Raw genomic sequence first — 25,414 nt, forward strand, 5'->3', positions numbered from 1 at the left:
AAATGACATGACCTGGATCACATGACCTGCAGATCTGACTGATAGCACTGATAGAGAGAGTTAACCATTTTGTCTTCTTACAGCAGAGACTTGCTTATATTTAGTCATCCATTGCTTTTATTTCAGATACAGAAAATAAAGAATTATATTTCATATCTGTCCACAGGAGTTTGCCTCACATTTAAATGGTAGAGGACTCGCAGAGGAAACAAAAATAAAAATTTTATCATGATGTTACAGCCTGACTTCTTCCTACTGTTTATCTTTGTTGGTCTATTTTTAACAGTGAATCATTTTATTGTTGCTGTTTTGGCGAGCTGTGTGATCATGAGCTCTGCTGCTGACTGGTTCTCTCTGCTCGTCTTTAGGGATTACATCACAGCTGAAACAGGAAATCTGTCTCAGGAGCAGAAGCATGGCTGTCTGAATGCGCTGTCTGCCCTGAGGGATTGTGGGTACAGATATCTCACCTGTTCTCTTCACATTAGACTGAAGGTATGAATACTGTACTGCAGTAGTAATATTCAGAAACCTGCACATTAACAGAAGTCCTTAAATCAAATCCTCCTGGAAATCCTGTCACAGAGGTTTTCAAAGTGTTATCGTGAAACGTTGCATTATTCACCTGAAGCTTGTTCTGATAAACGTCTTTATGTCGCTAAGAGCACTGCTCACATCTCATGGTTTGAAGATCTGACAGTTTCATGTTTAGGGCATTTATTTCTGGAAATGACAGAAGGTGTGTTGGAGTCAGCTGTGGATGCCGCGATGGCTGAATGGCTCACTTCCTCTCGTCGACTTGCTCCTGGACTCTCTGAGCCAACAACTGGTTGACCTGACTGACCTGAAACCAGTCTGCAGAGAGGTGAAATGCCTTCATACCTCTGTATCTGTCTGCACACCTGTCTGTCTGTCTGTTTGACCCCACTGTGTGTCTGCAGTTGCTCCTTTGTGACCTGCATCAGGATGTGGTCCTTAAGTATGTGAAGAGGATGATGAAGACCAAGATGAAGAGCAAGGAGCAGCAGACTGCCGGAGCTCAGCGGATGATTGAAGACGCCAAAAAGATCAACAGCTTCTTCTCTGAGGAGGTGAGACAGGTGCACCCTCACATAGGTGTGCTCACCACCAGGCTGTCTCAGTTAGTTCACTCTTCAGTAATACTGTGCTAGTACTGCAATACTGTTAATGCGTTAAGGCATCTGGGAAGGATCTCAAAACTGGATTATAGATGCCATACAGTTGGTGTCATAAGCCCCGGCCTCTATTCAAAGATGGTCATTCACTCTGGACATAGATGGCTTCTTTCACTCCTCTGTCAAACCATCTTTCTTCTTGAGACCACGCCCACTCACATCCTGGGCCATTTGACCTCAGTAAGTCACATGATAGGGTGGGGCAAGGTCTCATAAAGGGTTCACCCGAAACCTTGGCTGATTGTCACCCAAACCTGTTTTCACGCCTTGGCTCGTGTGATTAGGCAGAGAATCAATAGGGGGTCCATGACCCTTTTTGGGACACTCGATGGGGCTTAAAAATCTGGGACTCCACCGTTTGCTCTTAGAACTGAAGAAGCTTCTTGGATGAAATGTCTTTAAGAAACTTAAAGTCCAGATGCTTTTTAGGCCAAGAAGTAAAATTATTAACAAGATAATCAACCTCTGTTGGAGTAGCGTTCAGGTAGGTATTCTGTGCTGGTACAGAAGATGATAACAGTGGGGTTAATAAATTTGGCCAGATTTCTAGAAATGAAATCTGCTCCACCAAAAGTGTGATGCATGCTGTGTCACGGTCGGACGGTCCTCCCCGGACGACCCTGCTTGTCTATGTATGTGTGTGTGAGTGTGTGTGTTCGCTTCTCCCTCTCTCTCCCCGGTCCTCAAAGCCGTGTTTACGGATGTGCGCGCTGTAGGGAAGGCGTAACCTGGCGACTTTCGTCATCAAAGGTCCCTTCTCGCTGTCGCAGGCCCACCAGCGTCTGATTACCTGGCCAGCTGTTGGCAATCATCCTTCTTTGCCATTCGGAGGTATTTAACCTGGGCTTGCGGCGACAGTCACGTGGGATTATTACTCCAAACTGGTAGAATCTTTACGAGAAGTGTGCTTTTGTTATTCGGCTAGCGAGTTTGCTAATTGTGGATTTTGTGGATTTCCTTCTTCCTCCAGGAGAGTTGGGTGGAGAAGCAAGTTGGGGAGCACACGCACTCACGGAGCCTCTGCATGGAGCACACGGGGAGCAAAGGACGAGCCCTGTTTGGAGATTGCACTTTTTTTATTGTATTGTTGGACTTACCTGTTTTTCTCACTCTCGAGGGTTGAACAAGATTACAGTTAAAAATAAATATCCTCTCCTTCTGCTTGCCTCAGCATTCGAACTGTTACAGGGGCCGGTCATGTTCACAGGGCTCTAGACTAACTTTTTGCCATGGTTGCACCACATCGCTTAACACCGCAGTTTTACATGTGCACTTTTTTTTTGGGGGGGGGGGGGGAATTGCTGTCCATACAGACAATATTCATTTGTAAATGATTAACTAACAATCTTGTGCTTAAAGTGGTTTGGCACTCTTTGGCAATATTGTAGAAAATGTTAAACTTAATCATCATCTCGGCCTCCTCTGATGACCTGTTTGCTGCTGCCTGCTGCTGAAAGGCAGTGGGGAGAGGGAACACTTGGGCAGTGCATTTATTGCAGCATATAATGTGTTTTCTGGATACACCGTGCTTTTTCAGTGTTCAAAGATTAATGGCTCCGTGTCAGAGCACTGCCTATGAATTTCAGATGGATCAGGCCTTAACTTAACAAAAAAGTTATCAATAGTTCTTTTCATCTTTTCTCATTACCCACAGCTACATCCACTTCTGTTGGGCCTACTCACTAGGGCTGGGTATCATCACTGATTTCTATAATCCATTCGATTACAGTTCTCAAAGTCCTGATTCAATTCAATTTTGCTTTCGGTCTTACTAATGCCCCTGTTGTCTTCCAGGCCTTGATCAATGATGTGCTCAGAGACTTTATTAACCATTTTGTTTTCATGTATCTGGATGACTTTCTGATCTTTTTCAGGACCCGGAGAGTGCACATCAACCATGTACATCTGGTCCTACGTCGCCTGTTGGAGAATCGCCTCTTTGTTAAGGCAGAAAAGTCTGAGTTCCATGTTCAAACGTTTTTTTTTTCCTGGTATTCATTGTCTGCTCGCAAACAGGGGCGTTTGCGAGCAGATGCGGTCAAGGTCAAAGCCGTAGTGGAATGGCCAATTCCCAAAACCTGCAGGGAGCTGCAGAGATTCTTAGGCTTCGCCAATTTCTACCCCCGCTTCATCTGGGATTTGAGCAAGGTAGCCCTTCCTCTAACCAACCTCACTTCTCCTAAGTTGTCTTTCCAGTGGTCTCCCACAGCCCAGCAAGCGTTCAATCGGCTCAAGCACCTGTTCTCTTCAGCTCTGGTCCTTGTCCAGGTGTACCTCAGCTGGCCCCTTTATCATGGAGGTGGACACGTCCGACTCGGGCGTGGGGGCGGTTCTCTCCCAACTGATTGAAGGCAAGCTACATTTCTGTGCTTTTTTTCTTCCGTAGGCTGTCTCAGGTTGAGAGGAATTATGATGTGGGTGATCAGGAGTAGCTCGCCATCAAGTTGGCTCTCAAGGAATGGCAGCATTGGTTGGAGGGCAGTGAGCAGCCTTTCGTGGTGTGGACAAACCATAAAAATCTGGCATACCTCCAGGCAGCCAAGCGCCTCAATGCCCAACAAGCCAGGTGGGTCTTGTTTTTCACACATTTTCACTTCTCCATTACCTACAGGCCCGGCTCAAGGAACACTAAGCCTGATGCGTTGTTGGTGGCCCTCTCTCATTCTTGATGTCCAGAACTATGTTTCGGTTTGCCCAGTGTGCGACCTCCAACTCACCTGCCTCTGGCCTCCTGCGACTGTTGCCCACTCCTAAACGCACTTGGTCCATTATTGACCGTTTTTCCAAGGCCGCCCACTTCATTGCTCTGCCCAAGCTCCCTTCTGCCCTGGAGATGGCCCAGTTACTAATGCAATACGTGTTCCGGTTCCACAGCATACCCCAGGACATAGTTTCTGACCAAGGCCCTCATTTTACCTCGCAGGTCTGAAAAGAGTTCTGTTTGGAGTTGGGAGCTCAGGTCAGCTTGTCCTCCGGGTTCCATCCCCAAACTAATGGTCACACTGAAAGGGCAAACCAAGAAATGGAGACCACGCTGCGCTGCGTTGCTTCATCTAACCAGTCGACCTGGAGCAACCAATTGGCCTGGGTGGAGTACGCCCACAACGCAAGCACCTCATCGGCAACCGGACTCTTGCCCTTCGAGGCATCGCTGGGGTACCAACCTCCCCTCCTCTCTAGCTCTGAGGGAGAGTTGGCAGTTCCCTCTGTAAAGCACCACCTGAGATGCTGTCGTCGGGTCTGGCGGGCCACCCGAGCAGCGCTCCTGAGAACGGCCGAGCGTAACAAGGCACTGGCAGATCGCCGTCGCAACCCTGCCCCAGACTACCAGGTCGGCCAGCAAGTGTGGCTCTCCAGCAGACACATTCCCCTTTGGACTGGGTCCAAGAAACTGGCCCCTCGGTCTCTGGGCCCCTTCTCTATCCAGGAGTTCCTGAACCAGGTGACGGTCCAGCTGGCCCTGCCGCCCGCTATGAAAGTACATAACGTCTTCCATGTTTCTCAGATTAGGCCCGTACGGACCAGCCGTTTGTGCCTGCCCTCCGGGTTATCGACAGCACCCCGCCATGCTCCATTACTCGCATAATGGATGCCAGGCGTCGCAGTAGGGGCTTTCAGTTTTTGGTGGATTGGGAAGGGTATGGTCCGGAAGAACGTTCTCGGGTGCCGCGGTCCGCAATTCTCGATAATCGCATGATGAAAGAATTCAGCTGCAGGCATCCAGACAAGTACAGCAGGTCTCCCGGAGGCTCCCGTTAGAGGGGGGGAACTGTCACGGTCAGACAGTCCTCCCCGGATGACCCTGCTTGTCTATGTATGTGTGTGTGTGTTCACTTCTCCCTCTCTCTCCCCTGTCCTCGAAGCTGTGTTTACGGAAGTGCGCGCTGTAGGGAAGGCGTGACCTGGTGACTTTCATCATTGAAAGTCCCTTCTCGCTGTCACAGGCCCACCTGCATCTGATTACCTGGCCAGCTGTTGGCAATCATCCTTCTTTGCCAGTCGGAGGTATTTAACCTGGGCTAGTGGCAACAGTCGATGTGGGATTATTACTCCAAACTAGTAGAGTATTTGCGAGAAGTGTGCTTTTGTTATTCGGCTAGCGAGTTTGCTAATTGTGGATTTTGTGGATTTCCTTCTTCCTCCAGGAGAGTTGGGTGGAGAATCGAGTTGGGGAGCACACACACTCACGGAGCCTCTGCACGGAGCACATGGGGAGCAAAGGACGAGCCCTGTTTGGAGATTGCACTTTTGTATTGTATTGCTGGACTTACCTGTTTTTCTCACTGTAAATAAATGCACTGTTTTGCTGTTGAATAGAACCGCGCCTGGATCCTCTTTTCCGTGACATGCTGTCCCCAAAACGTTTCCCAATTATCTATATAGGCCACATCGTTTGTTGGACAGGTCTACTGTGAACATCACTGGATCAGAATAATTCATTTATGTGCAAAACAGATAAAGTAGGAGGATACATTGGTGTAACAAGGACAAACAAAAAGGAAGCCACTGGATTGTTGAGTAAGGACAATGAGAGATGACGTGCATACTGTGACATTTAGAGTCAAGGCAGTTTTTTCTTGCAGTACTGAGAGAACTGACAGTGCATTGTTTTACCTCAGGGCTGCAGCAAGGCCTCGTGGCTCTGCGAGATAGTATGCAAACTTGCAGAGATCCTCCGTCTGCAGGATCCTGCCAGCATTCAGCTGGAACTCGTCACTCTGGCCCGGAACTTCCCCGACCTCAGGTACAACACAATTAATCAAAATACACATTAAAGTATGTCACAAAGCACTTCAGTCTAGGGATGGGTATCGTTTAGGTTTTATCCGATACCGGTTCCAAACTGGTACTTCTGAAACGATGCCGGTGCTCAAACCGGTGCTTAAAGAATGGAGAACACAAACTTTGTCCAAAAACCTCTCATGTTTAGCTGTTTTTTTGTAAAGAAATAACAATGTTAGCCTTTTCTGCAGCTATAGGGCATATATGGTATCACTCTTGGCTGGAAGAAGTGCTTAAACAATGGAAAAAATACAAACTCTGTCCAAAAACCTCTCATGTTTAGCTGTTTTCCCACTTTCTTTGGTCATTTTAGCCTTTTTGGCCAGGGTGAAGGGAGCATCTGACATCAAACAAGAAGATGGCTGCATGTAGCTACGACGGTGTTTGCTAGTTCACCTTACATGCATTAATTTAATAACGTGGTTAGCGTACTCAACGTAAATTACACACAAACAACATTAAGCTACTCACGCAGAGAAGAACGGCTGCTGCTGCCATCATCATCCGTCATCATTTCTGCTACACTGGCAGGGCTAGGGGCCAGGACTCTCCTCTTCGGGTTCTTGGGGGATGTTGCTAACTCGGTGCATTTCTCAGCTTTTAAAAAAACCGCTATGTGTCACCAGATTGGTCGTCAGATTCAAGGTGTTACCTCCTTTGCACAGTATCACCTTAAAGCACTTGTTGCAGGCTGCTGAGTTTGCATCTTTTGCTGTGAAGTACAGCAAGACTTTTGACCGCTTTGCCTTGGGCATTTTTAATCTGTAGCTCTAAAAGAATGTAAGTACCTGGGCCCGCCTACTATCCTTGCAAAGGTAAAATGATTGGCTAGAATCCAAGGTGTATGACATCTCAGGGAAAAAAAAGCACCGAAATGCACACTGCTTTTCGGTCTGGTTACTACTTCAGACTACTTTAAAGTATCTCAAACTATGTCAGAAAATACTTTAAAGTACTTTGTAATTTGAAAGTACTTTGACATCGTTAACAGGCAGATTCTTCCTGTTAGCAAATGGTGAAATGATGACAAACGCTGATTTGTTCTAGTGATGATAGTACTCAGAGATGTTGAGCTGAACGTGATGTTTGACTGGTTCATTGTGTTGTGTCTGAGTCCCTACTCATTCAGACTGTCACTCATCTAATCAGGCGGCTGCTGGTGATGTCACCTGGTTAACATTCGGGTCATGTTGTTTCATGTTCTTTCCTGATGAATGAAGCTGAGTGGAAGAAAACAACTGAGCGAGCAGCCAAAGCTTTCTTCACTCATTTGTCCAAACACAGAGATTATAAAAACGAAGTCCGCCGACACGTTTAATGAAATAACGAGGAGCAGGGAGCATGAGATGAGGATTAGAACCATCAATAGAGCTTTCAATGCGGGGTTCAGTTTCCCTGCTTTAATCTTTGATCCGGTGGGAGGTCCTGCTGGGTCCCCTTCATGCTCACAGCTTATGTAAGGCCTCAGCCTGCAGACCTTCCTCTGAGTCTGCACACATCACGCTGGCCGAGTTTCCCCTGATCCATCACACCGACTCCCTCCCCGTCCTTTGTGATCCCCACATAAGGGCAGAGCAGCAGCAATTTGTGTGCATGAAATCTCTTTTGTCTGTTTTACATCAGGAATATTTCAGAGCTATTTAGTAAACATCAGATGAAACATTCGTCTCTGTATCAGGACTTTATCTGTCAGAATCAGAATCAGAATCAGAATCAGAATCAGAATACTTTATTGATCCCTGGGGGAAATTATTTTTTGTTACAGTGCTCCATTTTAAACCAACATTAAGACAAGACAGACAATACGCTAACTAAGAATAGTACAATATATACATATATATACATACATACATACATAAGTCACTTATAAATAAATATTTGGAAAAGAAACATGTGTAGTTGTAGCAGCAAACAGTGTGTTAAGTGGATGCGTTGTACAGGGAGATGGCCACAGGCAGGAATGATTTCCTGTGTCGTTCAGTGGTGCTTTTCGGTAATCTCAGTCTCTCACTGAACGAGCTCCTGTGACTGTCCAACATGTCATGGAGTGGGTGGGAGGTGTTATCCAACATTGTCTTTATCTTGGACAGCATCCGCCTCTCCGACACCACCTTGAGGGAGTCCAGCTCCATCCCCACAACATTGCTGGCCTTACGGATCAGTTTATTAAGTCTGTTGGCATCTGCGACCCTCAGCCTGCTCCCCCAGCATGCAACAGCATAGAGGATCGCACTGGCCACCACAGACTCATAGAAAATCCTCAGCATTTTCTGGCAGATGTTGAAGGACCTCAGTCGCCTCAAAAAATAGAGACGACTCTGGCCCTTCCTGTAAAGTGCTGTGGTGTTTTTAGCCCAGTCCAGTTTATTGTCAATGTGTACTCCAAGGTATTTATAGTCCTCCACAATGTCAACACTGACCCCCTGGAGTGTTTCCTGGTCTTCCTGAAGTCCACGATCAGTTCCTTGGTCTTTGCCACGTTGAGCTGCAGATGATTCTGCTCACACCACGTGACAAAGGAGTCGACCACAGCCCGGTACTCTGTCTCATCATCCCTGCTGATGCATCCAACCACCGCAGAGTCATCAGAAAACTTCTGAAGATGGCAGGTCTCTGTGCAGTGGCTGAAGTCTGTGGTGTAGAGGGTGAAGAGGAAGGGGGAGAGGACAGTCCCCTGTGGTGCCCCTGTGTTGCTAATCACCTTGTCAGACACACACTGTGGGAGACGTACATATTGTGGTCTTCCTGTCAGGTAATCAACAATCCAGGACACCAGAGAAGCATCCACCTGCATCGCTGCTAACTTATCACCCAGGAGGGTCGGCCTGATGGTGTTGAAAGCACTGGAAAAGTCAAAAAACATGACCCTCACAGTGCTCGCCGGCTGGTCCAGATGGGTGTAGACACGATTGAGCAGGTAGATGATGGCGTCCTCTGTTCCGAGACGAGGCTGATAAGCGAACTGAAGGGGATCCAGATGTGGTCTTACTATGGGTCGCAGCTGGTCCAGGATGAGCCTTTCCAGGGTCTTCATGATGTGGGAGGTCAGTGCCACAGGCCTGTAATCCTGGGGGCCACTGGGACGAGGCGTCTTTGGTACAGGGACGAGGCATGATGTCTTCCACATCACCGGGACCCTCTGCAGACTCAGACTCAGCATAAACAGTTTATGAAAGACTCCACACAGCTGGGGGGCACAGGCCTTGAGGACAAGGGGACTCACTCCGTCTGGTCCAGCAGACTTGCCTGAGTGAAGTCTCCTCATTTGCATCTCAACCTGGTATTGGGTGAAGGTGATGGGTGGGGGAGGGGTGTCAGGAATCTCACAGGAGGCAACATGTGAAGAGAGAGGCTGGCACAGTGGTGTGGCTCTGGATTCCAGGCTGACTGCAGGTGAGGTTGTGGGGGTAGGAGCAGACACTGTGGTGTCGAATCTATTGAAAAACAGATTCAACTCGTCGGCTCTATTCTCACCTCCCTCAGCTCCCCTGCTGTTGGTTGGCCTGAATCCAGTGATGGTCTTCATGCCCCTCCACACCTCTCTCATGCTGTTCTGCTGGAGTTTCCACTCCAGCTTCCTCCTGTAATTGTCCTTAGCCTCTCTGATCTTGTCCTTTAGTAACACCTGGACCTTCCTCACCTCCTCTTTGTTGCCCCCTCTGAAAGCCCTCTTCTTGTTGTTGAGGAGGGCTTTGATGTCCTTAGTCACCCACGGCTTGTTATTTGGGTAACAATGAACAGTCTGAGCTGGAACAATGGAGTCGGTGCAGAAAGTTATGTAGCCTGTGATACACTCAGTAAGCCCATTGATGTCCTCGGCGTGAGGCTCACAGAGTGTTTCCCAGTCGGTCACCTCGAAACAGCCCTGTAGTTCCGCTATTGCCTCCTCTGACCACCTCCTAACAGTCCTGGTGGTCACAGGTTCCCTCCTCACAATTGGCACATAGCGGGGGGTGAGGTGAATCAGGTTATGATCTGACCTACCAAGTGGGGGGAGGGAGGAGGAGCTGTATGCATCCTTGACGTTAGCATACAGTAAGTCTAAAGTTTTCTCTCCCCTGGTGGGACAGTCCACATATTGTTTGAATGTTGGTAGTGTATTGTCCAGTGATACATGGTTGAAGTCACCCGAGATCACAATAAAGGCACTCGGGTGCTGAGTCTGTAGCCGAGCTATGGCAGAGTGGATAGTGTCACATACAGCTGTGGGGTTAGCAGAGGGGGGAACATAAACAGCCACCAAGATGACGTGAGAGAATTCCCTGGGTAAATAATACGGCCTGAGTCCAACAGCACACAGTTCAGTGTCCGGGCAACAAATCCTTTCTTTGATTGTTATGTTGGCAGGGTTACACCACCGGTTGTTAACTAAAACAGCAAGCCCACCTCCTTTACGCTTACCGCTAGCGATGCTGTCCCTGTCCGCCCGAACAGTGTGGAAGCCTTCCACGGAAGCATTCTCATCGGGAATGACCTGGTGCAGCCATGATTCGGTGAAACACATCAGGCTACACTCTCGGTATTCCCTCTGACTCCGTACCAGTGCTGAGAGCTCGTCGATTTTACTTGCCAACGATCGCACATTTCCCATCACGATAGACGGCAGACACGGTTTAAACCTCCTCCTCGCTTCGAGCCTCCGCTGTCTCACCGTCACCTTTTTTCTTCTCTTCTGTCCTTGACCTCTGCATCCCCGATGTGTTTTCCTCCAAATTTCAGCTGGTACTTCTGCGGGCACTTCTGCGGGCCTGGCCAGCGAGCCGGCCGGCATCAGAGCGATCAGCTGATCTCTGGAGTAAACAGTCCGTGCGTGTAGGAGATGTGCCGCGGTCCCGTTCCATGATAAAAGTAACAGTTCCACGGCCACCAGAAGAACAAAAACTCTCTCAATCCACATGATTGAGTAAGAGATAGAAAACGGAGGAAAATACAAGTCAGAAAAAAAAAGAATACGTAAGAAAAAAGAGCTAAACTAAGAGAAAAGCAGGAGCGACTGTAACAGGCTGCACGCTGGTTGGCGCATGCGCACTTAAGTCAACCATTGTGATCACTTTCTGTTCTCTTTCATTTCTACAACACTGTGAAAATAAAACCTCAGTGACTGAAAACAGCAGACAGGAAAGATGTTCTCATGTCAGATGGTGGGTGCAACTAGGTGGGGTTCATGTATCACAGGTGTGTAACATGAGTGGAAAAATACTGACTGTCTGACTAGGCTTCCTCTGCTTTATTCCTCTGAACTGTATTTAGGCTTAAAGTTTGCATTATTAGGGGCGTGGCGCGTGACTAACAGGTGGATGGCGACAGAGGTGGCTGTAGCTGCTAGTTTTCTGCTAGCTTCACCTGAACTGGACCTCTGGATCATGTTTGTGCTGTTGGAGCCTTTTGTGTCACGGCTGAGGAGGCGAGCCGTGTGGTGTGGAGGAAGGAGGACCCAAGATGCAAGCAGTGGATGAAAATGCTAGTGAAGTTTAATTACAAGGTGTTGTAGTGGCAAACGTACGGTGGCTGGGAAGTGCAAAGCGAGACAAATTAAAAAACCGCAACAAATTAAAAAACCGCAACAAATTAAAAAACCGCAACAAATTAAAAATCCACAACAAATTAAAAATCCACAACAAATTAAAAAACCGCAACAAATTAAAAAACGGCAACAAATTAAAAATCCTTGACGGAAAGGGATTGTCTGAAATACCGGAAGTGACACAACGATTAGCCTAATAGGGCTTTTGGAGAGTGATGTCACGAGAGGGGGCGTGGCCAGGATTTTGGGTTGAGGTGCCATGTTTCTGGGCCGAACAAAGCGCTAGCGAAAGAGGAGCGAAAGTACACGGATAACACCAGCTATGGTTCGTACTTGCTGTGCGGTCGGTTGTAAAGTTAGATCACACGACCGGCAAGGGAATAAGGTTGAAAATGGTTTATATTTTCATTCTTTCCCAGTCCAGGCAGGGCTGGACTGGGACAAAAAATCGGCCTGGGCATTTTGACTAGAGCTACTCCAAAGATGTGACGTCATTCAGGGGTAAAACCGCAAAGGATTCTGGGAACTTGTGGCAAGAGGTACTAGCGCATGCAGGCTTTCAATTGAACTCAGTTACACAGCGATAAAAAGAAACACAAAAAATGGCAAGAAGCTGTTGTATTATTAACTGCAATAGCTGGTGTTGTGCCAAAAAGTGATTTCCGGTATTTGCCAAAACCTGATTGCTCATATTTAAATTGCTATAAGTAACTTGTTGGGCTATAATATGTGAAACATATGTCAAATGCATCCCTCATGGATGACATAAAGTCATCTCTCCATCTCCATCTCTCTCTCCTGCTCTTTTCTTTCTCTCTCTTGCTCCATCTCTCTCTGTAGCTCTTCTGTCTCCTCTGTCACAGACTTCTCCACTTTTGATGATAAATCAGCCTGGTGCAACATGTAAGGATTGGCACAATTGGTTAAGATTTTGAGGAGTTTGAGAAACTAACCTTAAGCATAAAATAAAATTTATAATCAGTAACTTCATAGCACCCGCCCAGCAGTATACAAACTCCGTCATGCTAGCTAGTACGCAGTACCAGTTATTCTAAGCGACTGTAAAAAGTCAGCACAACGAAAACAAACTACAACTAAACTTGGTTTATATCTGACACAGATAGACAGCAGGTCATAACTTCTTACCTGAAGTTCAGTTCCTCTGCCACTGTGACCGGCGGCCACCTCGGGTCTCTCCTCCTCTTGCCTCCCCTTTCCCTTTTTTTTTTTTTTTTTTTTGTGTCCCGTTTGGATCTATAGCCATCAGAATTGTTGTCTTAAGGCCAAGAAAGATGCCAAGCGGATTTATTTTACCAAGTGGATCATCATGGCTTTGCCATATTGGTCCATTTGATTGACCTTTATTATAATTATGAATTTATTTTATTTTCAGTTGCTACAAACGGGACAGACATGACTGGGGGATAGGACAGGGAGAAAGAATGAAAGAAAGAGAGGGAGAGAAAGAAAACCAAAGGGGAGAAGAGACGGTGAGAAGGGGGGGAAGAAAGAAAAAAAAAACACCTGGGTCACCTATATGGAGAAAAAAAACAGAAGAGAAAGCAAACAACAAAGAGCAACATAATAAAAAAAAACAGCACCATCACAATAAACTAGCAAGCAGTAGATATCAGTAGATACTAAATAATAAACGATATTGTGCAGCACGCAAGATAGACAGCGTACAATGTGCTTTGAGGCAGCAGCCAAGAAAGCTGTAGTCCGCGTCTGTGAATACCCGTGTGTACACCTGTGTGCATACCTGTGTGGATCAGCATGCTTGCATTCCAAAGGTTTCTCCATGTAACGATCTGCTAGGGAGTGTGGGGAGCCACAGCCGCGTCCTCCAGGGTATGAAGCAGGTATGGAGGAGATCAAAACTCCAGACATCCAGAGGCCCCCAGAACACAAGAGACCAAGGAAGACCAACAGAGGGGCAGCCGCGCCACTGTCCCAGTAAGAGCTGAGGAGAGTCCCAGATGAGGGCTCACTCAGCAGCCGCGGAGCAGAAGCCAGGGGGAGTTGCAGTGACGCGCCCGTGAGCTCCGCCGGCAGCCAGCTGTGCCTGAGTGACCGAGCCCCAGGCCGAGAGGCCGGGGGCACCCCACCTCCGAAGTGGCCCAAGCGAGCCCCAGGCTCCAGGCCCCGATAAGCGGCCGCCAAGGAGTGAGCCGGTGTGTACCCGGACGCCCACCCCCAGACACAAAGAACCACCAACGCACCGACACCTGAGGGAGTCCGCCACTGGCAGGGGAAGTGGTGGTGGGTGGAGATAGGCCTCTAAACCTTGGAGGGCCTGAGATGTCCCCAGAGAGGTGGCGTCTGATACCCAACCTGACATATAGACACAGACATACAGGCACACACAGACACAAACATCCATTCCCACCCTCATGCTCTCATATGCACTTACTCCACACTCAACCAACGTGGAGACAGACATAAAGAGACGCTGTACACACAATCACACTCCCCAAGCGTACTCTACGAACCGGGTCTAGGTACCCTTGCCCCTGTACCTATCCACCTGCTGGCCTGCACCACTTGCTGATGTTGCTAAATCTGTGGAAGCTATGCCATAGCTACCGCCAAACAATTCAGTTATTTTTACACATTTGGCAGCGTCTGCCAGGCAAATGCCCGGTATGCCCAATGGCCAGTCCAGCTATGCTTCCAGGTGGGGAAAGAATGAAAATATAAACCATTTTCAACCTTATTCCCTTGCCGGTCGTGTGATCTAACTTTACAACCGACCGCACAGCAAGTACGAACCATAGCTGGTGTTATCCGTGTACTTTCGCTCCTCTTTCGCTGGCGCTTTGTTCGGCCCAGAAACATGGCGCCTCAACCAAAAATCCTGGCCACGCCCCCTCTCGTGACATCACTCTCCAAAAGCCCTATTAGGCTAATCGTTGTGTCACTTCCGGTATTTCAGACAATCCCTTTCCGTCAAGGATTTTTAATTTGTTGCCGTTTTTTAATTTGTTGCGGTTTTTTAATTTGTTGTGGATTTTTAATTTGTTGTGTTTTTTAATTTGTTGCGGATTTTTAATTTGTTGCGGTTTTTTAATTTGTTGCGGATTTTTAATTTGTTGTGTTTTTTTAATATGTTGCGGTTTTTTAATTTGTTACGGATTTTTAATTGTTGCGGTTTTTTAATTTGTTGTGGATTTTTAATTTGTTGTGGCTTTTTAATTTGTTGTGTTTTTTTAATTTGTTGCGGATTTTTAATTTGTTGCGGTTTTTTAATTTGTTGCGGTTTTTTAATTTGTTGTGAATTTTTAATTTGGTGTTTTTTTTAATATGTTGCGGTTTTTTAATTTGTTACGGATTTTTAATTTGTTGCGGTTTTTTAATTTGTTGTGGCTTTTTAATTTGTTGCGGTTTTTTAATTTGTTGTGGATTTTTAATTTGTTGTGGATTTTTAATTTGTTGTGTTTTTTAAATTTGTTGCGGTTTTTTAATTTGTTTTGGATTTTTAATTTGATGTGTTTTTTTTAATATGTTGCGGTTTTTTAATTTGTTACGGATTTTTAATTTGTTGCGGTTTTTTAATTTGTTGTGGATTTTTAATTTGTTGTGGCTTTTTAATTTGTTGCCATTTTTTTAATTTGTTGTGGATTTTTAATTTGTTGTGGTTTTTTCATTTGTTGCCGATTTTTAATTTGTTACCGTTTTTTAATTTGTTGCCGTTTTTTTAATTTGTTGTGGATTTTTAATTTGTTGCCGTTTTTTTAATTTGTTGCGCTTTGCACTTCCCAGCTACCGTACAAACGAGCAGTGGGGCATGACAAAATAACTGAAGACACCTAAACTGGGAGAACTAAAATAACAGACCTGGGAGCATACGACAAAGGGATGAGAGGCAGACAAAGAGCGGGACACCGAGGAACCAGCAACAGGCAGGAGAACACACAGGGCTTAAATACACACACCGGTAATCAGGGGATGAGAGACAGGAGGGCAACACAGCTGGGAGAAATCAGAGCTGACGGGACAGGGGAAACGTAATCTGAACACACTCACATCAGACAGAGACCTTCACAATAAAACAGGAAACTCAGACACGGGGAACCAAACAAGACACAGAACTAAACACACAGATTCACAAACAGACGGGGTGACACCATAGACAGACAGAGACACAGACGCAGACTCAGAGGCAAACCGAATATAACACATAGAACTCAAACAATAATAATCATCATCATAATAAACTGGAAAATAATAATAAACTAAAAGCGCTGGGTCACCGACCCAGGACCATGACTTTTTGTCATTTTTAATAACATCATGTGACCAATATACGGCTGCTGTGAGGTTATTGTGCTAACAGACTGTCCAGGAAGGCTGAGGTCCAGATTTTGCATTTTATTTGGATGCTACTGATTAGTAGGTATTTGTGTCTGTGATGTAAACACGCTACCTAGCATTAGCTAATGCTCCACCAGGTTAACCCTCCACCCTCTTGTCCAAATACGATGACTTCCTGTAACACAAACCAACATGGCGGTTCTAATTCATTATTAATGTGCTGAACCTTCAACACATTAACAATTATAAGGTGTCTGCTGAAGTGTTCTTAATGTGTCATTGAGTGGCAAGATGGCGCCTGTGTTTGGCTTTGCCACTGCTGCAGTTTGCTGGATGCAACGATGTAGTTTTTCATTGTCGTCAATCGTCATTTGTAATGTTATTTTTGCTCTTTTGTGTTCTGACTTTGCTTCTGCTGCTTTAATTTGTGATCGGGATACACTGTTAAACATTAAAAATTAAATGGAGCGCTACTGTGACAGCTACAGCAAAAACTTTTCCTCATCCTCTGGAGTGTTCCTTACCTGAGTGCGCGCTACTGTGCACAACCCACAGGACTCCCACCCCTAAGAGACAGAAAGGGGGAATGAGGCCCAGCATCCAGGTGAAGCCGGAGGCTAGCTTCTTGTCTGTGGGGAGACTCCAGGGTGCCTGAAACCAGTTCCTCTCCTGACATTTGGTTGGGATGTTACCCTGCTGCCTGGGACCTGGGCCCCATGGCTCAAAAGCAGTATGCTCACCCTGTGTCTGTCATCCGTTTTCCTTTTTGCTGGTGACAGCTATGTCCGTTCATCGATCACTGTTTCCCCCAGCTCTGGAGTCGCAGTACCGCCCGGCAGGCACACAGGTGTGCATAGGTTTTTAATTCAAGTGCCGCTGCAGTCAGCTGTTGATTTCGCAGATCAACAGTCATCAACTCAGTTCGCCCTGCTTAACGTTTGTTCCATAACTAACAAATAATTTATTCTAAACAGTCTCTTTTTTTAGAGTCTCTAGATTTTATGTATCTGACTGAGACATGGCAGCAAAATAAGGTTTACGTCCACTTGAATAAAATCTGCCCGGCTGGCTGCTCCGTCATCGGAACTCCGCGTCTTTTGGGATGTGGTGGAGGCCTTGCTGCTGTTTACCAGGACAAATTCATGTGCAGGCTGATGACCTTGGACTCCTTTTCTTCATTTGAGTCACAGATGATGAAGGTTTGTTCTCTGAAAAACTTTTATTTTATTTTAATCTATCGACCTTCTGGACCTGCTGGGGTCTTTCTAACTGAATTTAACGACCTTCTGACATCCATCATTAAATTGGAGAAGGTTGTAATAGCAGGAGATTAAAACCTTCATATTGATGAAGCATTCTGTAACGCTGCTGCTGAGCTCATTGCTGTCACAGTGTCTTTTAACTTTAGGCAGCATGTTTCTGGTCCCACACATAGAAAGGGCCACATACTGGATCTTGTTTTCTCTCTGGGTTTAAATATACATGATGTATGTGTGGAGGATGTGCATGTGAGTGACCATAGCTACATATTTTTTAATTTGCCATTTTACTTGGATCCTTCACCTCCTCAACTAATGATCCGAAGATGGATTATAAACCAAGATGCTGCTGGAAGGTTCTCTGCTATGTTTGACCCTGGCATGGGTCAAATATGGCAGAAACATTTCTAAACTCAGACTACTGGTGTCAAAGGCAGAACTTGAGATGATTATTCAAGCGTTTATTTTTTCTCATTTGGATTATTGTAATGGTCTTTTTACTTGTATCAACAAATCAGCTTTTGCTTGACTTCAGACTGTACAGAGTGCTGCGGCAAGACTTTTAACTGGCACTAACAAGAGGTCACATATTCCAGTTTTGGATTCTCTTCATTGGTTGCAGGGTTTTAATAGTTTTGCAATTTTCATTAGTTTTTATTTTTATTTAGTTTTGACTTCAGATTTTCAATTTTATATCAGTTTTATTAGTTTTTACCAATTGTTTGCTAGTTTAGTTTTTATTTTTTTGAAAATCCTTAGTTTCAGTTTAGTTTTGATTAGTTTCAGTTATAGTTTTAGTTGTGTTTGCAATAATTAAGTGTAACAAAATCCCAGTTTCATCATATCAGTCATTCTCTTCTGCTTATCCTTGGGTATGTTGCTATTCCAGCTACCATACCCTGCACCCTTGACAGGTCGCCTGTCTGTCGCAGGGCTAACACGCAGAGACAGACAACTCACATTTCCACCTATGGGTTCTTTAAATAAATAAATAAATACATAAATAAATAAATAAAGGCAGATGAACAACCATTGATACCAGACAACTTTAAATTTTATATATTGGCCCCAATGAGACTACTAACTCTTGCTGCACTGGGTGTTCGTAATTTTGGTTCAAGTGAATTGATAAACTTTTTGAAGACAATTGACTCGCACAGTTACGTAGATATCCCAGTCCTGTTGTCTCGGGATGCATCACGCTGCCTTGCCTGGGGTTAGCTTCTGTTTTCTGGGGATGAGGGTTGAGTGTGCTCCCTTACCTTCTCAAGGTAAGCTAGGTTAGCCTTCTTGTGTGAGCTTTTCAAGTGCACTTTAAGGTTTGTGGGATTTTTTTCCCTTCTAAAGGGATTTTTTTTCCCTTTAGAAATGTCCCTCATAATTTGTCTCTTTCCACTACACCCATCAAACACAGTCATATTCAAAGTAATCCCAAATTGGACTCCGGCGCTTTCTCCCGACTTTTCCTGACATGAGTCTTTGCGTGGACGGCGCAGCAACACAGACGACTCGACTAACGTACTTGCCACCTGCTGGCATAATGAGACGGCAAGAAAAAAATATCTGGAAACTAAACTTCATTTTCACCCTTGACTATTGTATGACACACATACATCAACAAAAACTAAACACATTTTTGCTATAAATTCAGTTAATTTTAGTTAGTTTTGTGAACACTCATTACAGTTTTAGTTAGTTTTCCTTTTTTTGTTTTTATTTTTATTTCCGTTAACGAAAATGTTTTTTCACTTCTACTTTTCGTTATTTCGTTAGTTTTCATTAACGATAATAACCTTGATTGGTATGGAACGCCAGGACTGCCATAATGAATTAATTAAATACACCATTAAATAATTAATTAAATGTGTCAATAATTAATTAAAATTGGAATTAATTGATTAAATAAATAGTTTTGACACATGTAATTAATTAATTATTGACACATTTAATTAATTAATTATGTATTTCACATTTTAATTAATTATTGACACATATAATTAATTAATTATTGACATATTTAATTAATTATTTATGTATTTCACATTTTAATTAATTATTGACACATTTAATTAATTATTTAATGATATATTTATTTATTTCATTTTGGCAGTCCTGGCGCCTGGCTCTCATCATGAAATAATTTTATCTGTCAGCCTCACCCATTGAACTCAGGGGGCGGGGTTAACGCTGCCCATGCAGCTTCTCTAACATTTGACTGGTTGGCGTCCAAAGTAAGTCAAAACAGGTCGATCCTAGATAATCGATTGCTTGTGTAGACTTGGGGCAGCCAGGTATCCCAGAATGCAGATCAAATCACAGGCAGCAATGGTGGTGGTGTAGTTTTTCTGTCACCAGCTACACTTTTAACAGTGATTTAGCCGCGAATGTCGCGCCGTATGTCTGGTCAGGTTGTCAACATAGAACATGTTTGCAAAAGTGCTCAGATGTTTTCAGAGATTTCACTAGCTCTGCTAACAATTAGCATGCAGAGTGCACCGAGGGGGTTACGTTAACCGGTTTGTTTACATATTCCACTCTCCGTGTTCCACATGTTGCATTCGCAGATTCTCATTTTCACCGAACGATCGTCTCTTTCCGCCTGGTCTTGTGTCTCTGTGCTTCTGTAACATAAAGAACGAGCTGACATTTTTCTCACGAAACCAGCGATCAGCTCAACAGACCCTCAGTTTACCTGCATGCATCCTCCTCCTCATCTGTCAGCTGTTTAACACCTGCTGCTAATTCAAGAAACACGCCTACGTTACCTGGTAATAGTCACAGTTTAACTGGGCAGCCGGTGCTCGATATAAAGCAATGTCAGCGCATTTTTCTGCACAAGATAAGTAAATATAGTGTTTTCCCTGAGCGCAGAGCTGCTGGAGCTTGTTTCCTTACAGAGCACTTTATAGGCGAACTAGCTTCATCAGCGGCTGATGTCCAATCACCGGCACACAGCTTTGAAACCTCAGCTGAGTTTTAGCTCTCAGTGGTTAAATGCTGGACTTCATTCACTCAGGTTCTGTCTGTCGGGTCACGTTTACTTCGCTGTTTTATTTACAACTGAGCAAATCGGTTTGGCTGAGGTTAAAGTTACGTTTCATAACTGCATAGTTTCACAGACATTTAATGGTTCACTGGCACATGTATTAGACTGAACTATCATCTAAATATCATCTGTTTTTTAATAGTTATTCAACTGTATTCTAAGCACCAGCTGTCTGTTAGAATGTGATTTTTTTTCTCTCTCTGTTGGCAGAGGTATAAAAATGCGCAGGAAAATCTGACGTGCATGGCAAACTTCACCGACAATATTTAGGGAGGAATAAACACACATCAAACATAAATGAACCATTTGCCTGTCTCCATAATTGAGAGCATTTTCTCTTCTTATGTCAACACTCTCTCTCTCTCTCTCTTTTTTTTTTTTTTTTTTTTTGCTTTTTTGGTCATGTTATGTTTACCTGTCAAAGGCTTGTTACAAACTATGAAACACATCGTGCAGACTTCTGGATGTTAGAAGAAAACTAATACTGCTCATGAAGGAGACTAAAGGCAGGAAGGTGTCCTTTAAAACTAAACATGTTAATAGGACCTCCCTATTTATATCATAGTCTATGATATAGCACGTGTATTTCAGTAATAGCCTGCTGATTTCAGTGTAGTGGTGAACAGTCGCACAGCTCACGTAGGCGTTATCTGTGATTCTCCTTAACTATAATTTATCCAAGTTAACTTCAGTTAACCATTCAGACAGTTCTTTTGCAATAAAAAACATAAACACCCATGCTGCCGGTAGGTTTCCTCAGTGCCAGCTGTTAACATTATAGCTGCTTGTGCAGTAACCATGGTAACCACGGACTCTGAGCGGCTGGATCGACGGAGGTCAGACAACAATTTTACATGTATGATCTTAAAACAGGACACAGCCACTATACGTGCTGGCCTCATATCAAATGTGAAGGCAGACTGAGTCTATGTTTGACGTTGTTTATATCTAATCTTCCTTTTCAAACATTTAAACAGCAGCGAGTCTGCAGCTGAGGGAATACAAACTCAAATTGTCGGAACAGGTTTGCTCTGTATAACTGTTATTCTAATCTTCTGCTGAGTATCTTACACTTTTCTTTATGCTGTATATTTTCACGTCTCTGGAATAGTTGGAAGTTAGATAGTCAGCTGGGAAACTTTGTGTTAACTCATGGAGCTGAGGATATCGTGGATATGCTGACCTCGCTGCGTGGTGTACAGAGCGAGGTCAGCATGATTAATATTCACAATAAAAATATTAGCCGAACATCATGAAGTCTGTATGTGTTTCATAGTGTCGAACAACCTTTGTACAGTTAAAGCCAGCAGTTACTACATGACGGAAACACCAACGTTATCTCTTTTATGCGTTTATACACAGGTCACGCTGATTACTGAACAAAAACCCAAAGATCAGATGTTAAACAGATTTATTTGCTCTCTCTCCTCCTTAAACATGTTTTTAATGTTAGTTATAATTCAGAATTGGCGACTGAAACACGTAGGACACATAAGAACATCAGGAAATAAAACACCGATAAATATAACCTCAGTAAAAGAAGTCAGCGGGGGTTACTACAGCTGTGTACCGGGGCCTGCGCTTTGTCGGTGGGATTGCTTGCGAGGCGAGCGGGTCTATCCCACGCTTTGCCGTGAGACTGGGCAGACATCTCCGAAATCATCGAAGCACTTTTGCAAAGAGGCTGTATCTTGACAAACCGACCAGACACATGAAGATTAAACCACTACATTCTCGGCTAAAAAAATATTAAAACGGTATTTGGTAACACACAAACAGGGTTTTTCAAAGTTCAATTCTGTTAGCTTCCAAATGCCGGTTGTTGTGTGCTAGAAACAATGGCCACCAGGCCAAAGCAATGGTTTTGACTCGATCAGCGTTGACCCCGCCCCCTGAGTTTGATGGGTGAGGCTGACAGATAAAATTATTTCGTGATGAGAGCCAGGCGCCAGGACTGCCAAAATGAAATAAATAAATATATCATTAAATAATTAATTAAATGTGTCAATAATTAATTAAAATGTGAAATACATAAATAATTAATTAAATGTGTCAATAATTAATTAATTAAATGTGTCAATAATTAATTAAAATGTGAAATACATAAATAATTAATTAAATGTGTCAATAATTAATTAATTACATGTGTCATAACTATTTATTTAATTAATTAATTCCAATTTTTATTAATTATTGACACATTTAATTAATTATTTAATGGTGTATTTAATTAATTCATTATGGCAGTCCTGGCGTTCCATAGATGGTTGACAGTAAATTTTAGGTGTAATTTTAAAATTTTAGAGCTCAAAACGGTGAAGCTCCCCAGTATATCTCTGACCTGTTGAAACCTCGTGCTTGTTCCTGAGCACTTAGATCTTCTGGTCAGAAGATACTATTGCTCCCATGTACTAGATTGAAAACACGTGGGGATCGGACACAGACACCAGGGCTGTGGAATTCTCTTCCGTTGTCATTATGCTACATAGACTCCGTTGACTCTTTTAAAAAGCAGCTGAAGACATTTTTCTACAAACAAGCTATTAATTACTTTTTTCCATTGTTTTGTATTATTTTTGTATTTTTATTATTTTATTTTTATTTGTGATTTTATTGTGAAGCACTGTGCTTTTTATCTATGAAAGTTGCTATATATAAATAAATTTTACTTACATACTTTTAGTTACCTCGTTTATTATAGTTTGTTATTGTTTGTTGTCATTCTAGCGTTCGTTATCTTCCCTTATCAATTGTTGTTGTTCTAGTTATCATGTTCGTTATCTTTGTTATCGTTCATTATCAATCGTTATCGCTTGTTATAGTTTGTTATCGTTCTTATTGTCATGTTCGTTATCTTTGTTATCTTTGTTATCGTTCGTTATCAATCATTTTCTTTCATTATCATTCTTTTAAAATGTAGCTGAAGACATTTTTCTACAAACAAGCTATTAATTACTTTTTTCCCTTGTTTTATATTATTTTATTTATATTTGTGGTTTTATTGTGAAGCACTGTGATTTTTATCTATGAAAAGTGCCGTATAAATAAATTTTACTTTCTCACTTCTAGTTATCGCAATAACAAACAAAAACGCGTTCGTCCGTTATTGTTTGTTATTATTCTAGTTATCGTGTTTCATTATCATTTGTTACTGTTCTACTTGCGTGTTTGTTATAGTTCGTTATCGTTCTAGTTGTTGTGTTCGTTATGTCTCGTTAGTGTTCGTTATCTTTGTTATCATTCTTTATCCTTCGAATTATTGTGTTTGTTGTCTTTATTATCGTTCGTTATCATTCATTTTCTTTCGTTATCGTTTGTCATTGTTTGTTATAGTTCTAGTTATTGCGTTTGTTATCGTTCTAGTTATGTGTTCGTTATCTTTCGTTAGTGTTTCTTATGTTTGTTATCATTGTTATCATTCTGGTTATTGCTTTCATTATCATTCATTATCATTCGCTATCTTTGTTATTGTTCATTATTGTTCATTTTCTTTCTTTCATTATCATTCGTCATCATTTGGTATTGTTCGGTATCATTTATTTTCTTTCATTGTTGTTCGTTATTATTTGTTATCATTCATTTTTTTTCATTATTGTTGATTATCATTCATTATTGTTCTAGTTATCATGTTCGTTATCATTCGTTATCACCTGTTATCGTGTCTGGCATGACTCTAACCCTAACAATGCCTCTCACAGCTGACTGCTGTAACCCTGTGTGTCTGTGTCTCTTTCTTAGCGGCGCGCATGTCTCGGCTCTCCTGTCTCTTAAAATTGGGCTCTCAGCTGCTGACACTCGCTCTATCAGACGCAGTGTGGAGGAGAATCGCCACGGTGACGTCTCCACCAATTACAGTCCTCCGTTCTTCTCCAAGGTCAAAGTCAAATGGATTGACAACAAGATGAATCAGATGGGACTGTAGGTATAACAACATGATGTTAGTAGTTCAGGATGTGAGCAGTGTTTCCTGTATGCTAGCCTTCTATTTCATCCTAATGCAAACAAGTATTTTGTTGTGAAAGGTGCTGCTGGAGCCCATGATGAAGGACAGAGCAGCAAACACAGTGGCTATGTCCAAATTCAGGGGCAGCATGTTTCGAAGGACCCAACCTAACCAGTCCATGTAGGGTGGGTCCTTCGAAAGCTCATCTCACACTTCTGTTTGATATTTATTCAGCTGTGTGTAAACTATAACTTTAATCTCAGCCAAACCAATTTACTCAAGAACAAATAAAACACTGAAAAAAACCCCCAATAACATTCTAATTTATCTATTTGACTATTTGAAGACCGCGGGGGTCTGAAAACGATTTGCCAGGAGTCCGGTGCTCTCTCCGACTCTAGTGAGCCTTAACCTCCCAGTCAGCTATCGAGTTGGTGGGTAACAGACGTCTCCGAAAACATCGGAGCACTTTTGCAAATATGTGATGTCTTGATAAATTGAACATGTATTTGAAGTTTACACAGGTACATTCTCACCCGAAAATATCTTAAAAATTTATTTTGTGACCCAGAAAGAGTAATATTAAAACTAAGTAGCTGCTGCCATTGTTAGAAACTGGAATTGGTTAGGCTGCACTATGATTTCTGGGATAGGGTGTGCCACGAAGGACACCCAACCCATCCTTCAAATCTGGGGAAAAGGAGGATGCATTTGTTGCCGCATTTGGAAGAGTCTTCGAATTTGGACAGCCTTCGTCACGTCACTGTGACGTAATTGCCTACAAATGCGGCATTCGAAGCAAATGCAGAGAGAGAACCCACGCAAACACGGGGAGAACATGCAAACTCCACACAGAAAGACCCCGGCCTGATGGTGGAATTGAACTCAGGACCTTCTTGCTGTGCGGCAACAGTGCTAACCACCGTGCCACCATGCTGGGCATTCGAAGCATGCTGCCCCTTAATTTGAACACACCATATATCGTTACAAATTCTCGAGAGCTGTGCAGCAGGGCTCTGCTTTCTTCTGATTGTCTGGTTTCTGGAAGCCTGCAGAGGAGAAGACAGAAATCTGTGAGTGGACTCTAATGTCCAACAGGTAATAATAATAATAACAATAATACATTTTATTTGAAAGTGCCTTTCAGAACACTCAAGGACACTGTACAAGGTAGAATAATAAAAGCAACATAAAAGCAAACAGTTTACACAATCATAAAAGCATAAAACATAAAACAAATTTAAAATAGCAGAGTGGAGAGGTTATGTGGGATGAGCTATTTTGAACAAGTGAGTTTTGAGTTGGGACTTAAAGAGAGAGAAGGAAGAGATAGTTCTTAAATCAGGAGAT

At 43.4% G+C, this 25,414-nt stretch overlaps 1 protein-coding gene across 3 annotated transcripts in view; it reads left to right on the forward strand.

The window, feature by feature from the left end:
- Positions 1–24,299, forward strand: part of LOC113037477 (tumor necrosis factor alpha-induced protein 2-like) — a 69,238-nt gene extending 44,939 nt beyond the window's left edge. For 2 of the 3 annotated variants that reach the window (XM_026194601.1, XM_026194602.1), the window contains exons 9-13: positions 369–495; positions 737–865; positions 942–1,091; positions 5,816–5,940; positions 23,860–24,299. In XM_026194601.1, the coding sequence (XP_026050386.1) occupies positions 369–495; positions 737–865; positions 942–1,091; positions 5,816–5,940; positions 23,860–24,043 (715 nt within the window). In that variant the 3' untranslated portion in view covers positions 24,044–24,299. Of the gene's footprint in view, positions 1–368; positions 496–736; positions 866–941; positions 1,197–5,815; positions 5,941–23,859 lie in introns of those variants that run through there. The other variant, XM_026194605.1, reaches the window with a different exon arrangement.
- Positions 24,300–25,414: the final 1,115 nt, after the last annotated feature.

Source organism: Astatotilapia calliptera, chromosome 15 (assembly GCF_900246225.1).
Source record: "Astatotilapia calliptera chromosome 15, fAstCal1.2, whole genome shotgun sequence".
Lineage (NCBI taxonomy): Eukaryota > Metazoa > Chordata > Actinopteri > Cichliformes > Cichlidae > Astatotilapia > Astatotilapia calliptera.